At 33.8% G+C, this 6,000-nt stretch overlaps 1 protein-coding gene across 1 annotated transcript in view; it reads right to left on the reverse strand.

The window, feature by feature from the left end:
* BIRC6 (baculoviral IAP repeat containing 6) overlaps positions 1-6,000 on the reverse strand; it is a 366,321-nt gene that overhangs the window by 257,445 nt on the left and 102,876 nt on the right. Inside the window, exons 12-15 of the mRNA XM_042780685.1 lie at positions 4,873-5,098; positions 3,124-3,284; positions 1,994-2,125; positions 1,380-1,511 (exon numbers count right to left, since the gene is read on the reverse strand). Coding sequence (XP_042636619.1) covers positions 1,380-1,511; positions 1,994-2,125; positions 3,124-3,284; positions 4,873-5,098 — 651 coding nt within the window. The remainder of the gene's footprint in view (positions 1-1,379; positions 1,512-1,993; positions 2,126-3,123; positions 3,285-4,872; positions 5,099-6,000) is intronic.

Raw genomic sequence — 6,000 nt, forward strand, 5'->3', positions numbered from 1 at the left:
AGGAGCTCTGCTAGCATAGTGCCCAAGACATATGACTGCTAACCAGAACGCTGGCAGTTCAAACCCACCAGCTACTCCTCAGAAGGAAGGTTGGGCAATCTACTACCAGAGTGATACCACCTTGGAAACCCAAGGAGTGGTCGAGCAATTATTTTCTCCAGTTCCAAAGATTTGTTGAGAATTGATGAGAAAGATATAAATCTTAGTAAATAAAAACTAATACTTTTACATTATTAAATCTTTCCAGATAAACATCATATACTTCTAACTTCTTTTTGACAACCAACATTTTAACTTTCATGTAAAAATTTACATTTCACATGCTCATTGAACAAAACTAACTTATCCAAAAACCAAAACAAAATTCACTGCCATCAAGTCAAGTCCAACTCATAGAGACCCCTTTTGGGTTTCTGAGGCAGTAAATCATAACAGAAACAGATCGCCCCATCTTTCTGCAGACTGGCTGACAGGTTTAAACCACCAACCTTCAGGTTACTAGTCAAATGCCTTAGGCACTGCACCGCCAGAGCTCCCTTAAACTAACTTATACTCTAAGCAAAAGGAGAGGAGAGATATTCTTAGTTTTGCTCACCCTCTTTCCCTCTATTTAGCCTAACACATCATGAGGTTTGAAAAATTCAGTAAATGAATGAGATGTAGTCAAGTAAGTACAATAAAAACTGTATATATAGTATGTCTGCAATTAATTGTAAATGTGTCAATACGGACAAACACTATGAAGAGAATGTTCACAAACTAAAGCAATTGTGATTTAGGTGGTCAGGTGTTTTCATGATTTGAGGAAGGATCTCTAAATTTCATCCAACCCTCAAATTTTCTTTAGAAACTGAGATAGGTTTTTATTTATTGGCTTTTCTAATTCACCCCTGAAACAGAGAAGCTGAAATAAAGTCACACTGCTGCAATTTCTATTTATTATGCATTTAATAGCTAATTATTAAGTATATATAAATTATGATTAGACACTCAAATCATTGTATTTAATGCGGTTAAAATTCTTCTAAAAAAATCCTCTATTAACAGATGATACTACCATCAAACACAACAAACACTCTGAAGATACAGGCCATGGGAAAAGTAAAAAATAACAGAATATAATCTTTGATTACTCAGAAAAGCTTGTACTTTTTATTTTCAAAAAGTACCAAGTACAGAGAGTAGGCTCAGAAATATCATTTAACCACACAGATGACACTTATGAAAAAAAAAAGACCTCATCCACCAGGTAAATAGTGGTATTTCTAATAAAAGTCTCAAACAAAACAATACCTTACATTTTTGAAATGAGTTAAAAGAACTTTTTAAAAAAAATTGTGGCATTATTAATATCACTTGTATAAAACATATTACTTTACCTTTCACAAGTTTGGGGCTTGTTAATGTCAACATCCCAGCATGTCCTGATAGATCAAGGCCACTAGCAAGCCACACTGGCCCACATAGGATATCTTCTTTATGATCTTCTAAAAATGGACATAATCTAAGACCTAAAAATAAAAATATATTTTTCTTTTAACTTAGGTTATAATTTAAAATATAATATTTAATAAGCAAATATCCATTTCATTTATATGTAATACCACCACAAAAGTACCATACGTTAGGATGTAACCAAATAAGAATTCATTGTCTTGCCAATGAACTATAAGCAAGTGTCAATAGTATGTTGCTTTACAGTCCCACATTATTTTATATTTCACCTTGATTTTCATAAAAATTATGAAACCGTAACTTCATTTCAAAGCCCACAATATTAAATAATAAGAATGCAAAATTAGTGCAGCTGTGTTCAAAAAGATGAGCTGAAAGTTAAAGAAGCATATTGCCAAAGCAAAATTACAGGTTATTTTTTAATTGTGTTCTTAAAACTAAGTTTTTGCAAGCCATAAGGAAATCTTTGCCCAACATGATGCATTCAGATCACTACTCCTTTTACTGTCAGGGACAGCAGCTCTATAATTTAACTCACACTGTGATTCCTCTACATCCATGTGCTGAATTTCTTCATTCAAATCAACCAGGGACGGTTTCCCATTTTGTTCCACTTCAATGTTAAGAGCTGGAGACAAAGGAAAGGTGATCTGCCTATCTACTGCTGTTTCTAGAGGATAAAAATATTAGTAAACTTAATTTTGCTTAATATCAATGATTTATGTGCCTAAAAATCTGAAATTCTCTTTAAACTGAGAACTACTGGGATTTTTCACAAGGAAGAAAGAAAATTAGGCTCAATTAACTGCTTCTCTCTTCTGATGGCAGTAAAATATTACCTGAATAAATAATGTTTTGGCAACCACACTAAAGTTCTTATCTTAGGCTGCACAGTATAAGCACCTACAGAGCTTTTTAAAGTACCAATGCCTGAGTCCTAGACCCAAATGAGAACTTGTCATGATTCAAAAGAATATACAGGCATGTGCATACACACACACACACACCCCCCAAAAAAAACCCACATATACATATATAATTTTTAAGCCAAGACATTTCTGAAGTTTCAGTATTTGTACCTCTATTGCTCAAGATTAACAGGGCATTTTACTCTGAAATTATCCCCAGCCTTTTTAATTGACCTATTAAGGAGAAAAGACTGAGACTAATACCTCATTCCTAATATACTAAATGAGTACAATCTATTTTAATAACTCAGTATATCAAATTCTATATTTTAAAAGAAGACAAACAGATGGGTATATGACTGGCTTTACATGAAAGGCTGGGCTTCAATAACAAACCTTAAAAGAATGTGTAACTTCCTCAACAAAGTTCTGTTCACAAGGAAGTCTCAAATGCCTAAGAATAGTAATGCTAAAAGCAAAACTAATTTACAAAATAACTAATCCCACTTCCCAAAAACCATTATTAAATTATTCATGCTTACACAATTTTGAAAATTTTGAATATTAAAAAATCCTGAAACATTCTCTGAATTAACTTTTCTAAATAAAATCACCAAAATATGGGACAGGCAGATAGCACTGAGACATGGGGAATGATGTCAAATCTGGGCAGATAAATTGAATTTTTTTTCTTTTTTCTTTTTTAAAGAAACCAAATACAAAATAAAATATTCAAATATAAGTTTTGATCCATTCTTACCATTGACTTTCCCTAAGCCTGGAGCTTTATTTTTCAAAAGTGTCACTTGTATCTGTGGAATATTGGTGATGTTTGAGTTCAAAACGAATTTGAAGTCCACATGTCCAACCATACAAGCTTTAGGTAGAACTAATTCAAATACATGTTCATCCCAGCTGTTGCTGCAAATAAGAGGGAGAAATGCTAAATAAAATCAAAAATCCTTCTTTGGCCACAGTAACATTATCATTAATATCACCTTTCATACTTTTTGATTTGTCGTCTCTGACAATTTAGTATTTTTCAATGGGATCAGGAGAAAATTTAAGCAGCTCTCAATGGAAAAGTTAAACTTGGGGCAATAAATTACCATACCTTAATTTACACTTGTCTTAAGAAATGTTCATTGCAATTAACTTTTGTTCCTTATAAATGTCATACAAGTGCTGAAAAATTAAAATCTCCAAACCATACTTTTCCACTCAGTTTTACCTCATTCAAATGCCTACTCCAAACAAAACCAAACTCACTGTCGTCGAATTGGATCCGACTCATAGCGACCCCTCCTTGGGTTCCCGAGGTAGTATCACTACGGAAAGAGACTGCCCAATCTTCCTTCTGAGAAGTGGCTGGTGGATTTGAACCACCAGCCTTCTGGTTAGTAGTCAAAAGCCTTATCATGAATAAAATCAAGCTACCTGATTACTCATTTCCAATCTCAAAAAAACAGCAACTCTATTTTTCAATCAGCTCCAGCCAAAACTTTAAGAGTCATCTTTTATTCTTCTCTCCCACACTGTAAGTTCAGTACATAAGCAGATCCTATTACTTCCACCTCCAAATTATATCCAGAATCTAACCAATCTTTTCACTACCTTAATCAGTATCCCCATGGTCCATGCTATCTTTTCACCTGGATTACTGCAATGGCATTCAAATTAGAATCCTTGTTTCTCTAACTATCCCCCATCACAACCATTCATAATCTATTGTCATGGTCACAGTAATCCTTCTAAAATATAAATCATATCACATCACTCCTGTATTCAAAACCCTTTAAGCACCTTCCCATCTCACTCAGGGTAAAAGTCTTACCACAGCCTATAAATCAATTTCATGATCTGGCTTCCAGCTAACTTTCTGACCTCATCTCCTGCCTTTCTCTCCTACATTCACTGCCATCACCAGTCGATCTTGCTGTTCTGAGAACTCATAAAATATATTCCTCAGAATCTTCGCTACTGTGCCTGAATTAATGTCTCTATGTTTTTCTCTGGTTCCCTGTATAAAAAATACAGTACACATTTCAATCTTTTATATCTCACACACACACAAACACATATGCATGTAGACACAAACACCCCCAGCAACTAGTCTATCACCATATTCTCTTTTAACATTCCTCACAGCAATTATAACCAAAGGACAGTCTGTACATTTGTTTATGGTCTATCTATCCTCACTAGAATATAAATTCCATGGGAGCCACATTACTTGTGCCTGTAAAGAGTGCACAAATAAGCATTTAAATATTTGCTAAATAAATGTGTGATATGAATAAACAAACTCAATGCAATGATGGATTACTATTTTAACCCACAACTAAAGGATAAGAACATAGCAATTCTAAAGTCAATATGACAAATAAAAACAAAAAAGTCATTAATATGTAAAAGTTAAGAGTAACAGAAATATACCTAAAACATGTTGTTTTCTCTAACAAATATTTAATAGGGATTTAAAATTAAATATCATAGAAGAAAGCATTACCTGTCAGTCTGTAATTTCCAAGTTCTAGTATGCTGAGCAGCATCTCCATGGTGTTGTTGATGTAAATGCTGAGGATGCCTCCTTTGCTGCTGTTCTTGTTGAACTTCTACCCAGCATGGAGGAACAGTAGCTGAAAATCGTGGAGTCAGAGTCTCAAAGCGGGTTAGCTCCACTAAAGACGTCAGGATTTCAACAGTGAATGGCTGGTCCACCAATAGGTCAACTCCTTAATGTTATTGAATGCAGTATTTGAAAAAGTTAAAAAAAAAAAAAAGCAAAGTTTTAATTCAGGTTTTTTGCGTATCCAATTTTTTTTTTTTTTTTTTTTTAATTTATAACACTCACCAAATAACTGGAGAACTAGTAAAGTGGACTCAGGTATAAAGTATTTATGACTTCATAATAAGTACAGAAGACAAATTCATCTTGAATATTTTAAATTTTAAGAGATATTTTAAATCCAGTCTCTTAGAAGAGGACCGTCTCAGGTTTAATTATTTCTTAGTTAATGAAATAACTTAGTTACTACTACAAAGATAGTAGTAGTAAAATGCAAGTCAAATTTGTATTGAATCACCAGTTAATGTTTAGAGCTTGCTGCTTATAAAGCAAAATGCTAGATGTCAGCAAGTACATTATATCTGCCCTTTTACAACCTTTAAAATTTTAATTCTAAAACCATCAAAGAGACATTTATATCAAATAAAAACTTACAAACTGAACAATTAAACAGCATTTTTCCACTTTTGTAGTAGCTAAGTATATTTTGTATACAGGCCAGTATTTTAAGGCTAAAAACCTGATTCAGACACATTCTTATAAATACACACATTCACATCTGTAAAATGTTTAACATTAGACAGAGGAAAAGCTATTGTTTTTATTATAATAAACAAAAACAAGTTTTAAAAAGACTAAAATATGAAATCTGTTAGGTTTGTTGTTGTTTGTTGTTATTTGCCATCGAGTCGGCCCCGACTCATAGCGACCCCTCCTTGAGTTTCCGAGGCAGTATCACTACGGAAGTAGGACTGCCCAACCTTCCTTCCGAGGAGTGGCTGGTGGGTTTGAACCGCCAGCCTTCTGGTTAGCAGGCAAGTGCCTGAATTGGGAGCTCTGGTAGCATAG

This window comes from Orycteropus afer, unplaced genomic scaffold (assembly GCF_000298275.1).
Source record: "Orycteropus afer afer isolate SDZICR_OR568_19922 unplaced genomic scaffold, OryAfe1.0 scaffold00054, whole genome shotgun sequence".
Taxonomy (NCBI): domain Eukaryota; kingdom Metazoa; phylum Chordata; class Mammalia; order Tubulidentata; family Orycteropodidae; genus Orycteropus; species Orycteropus afer.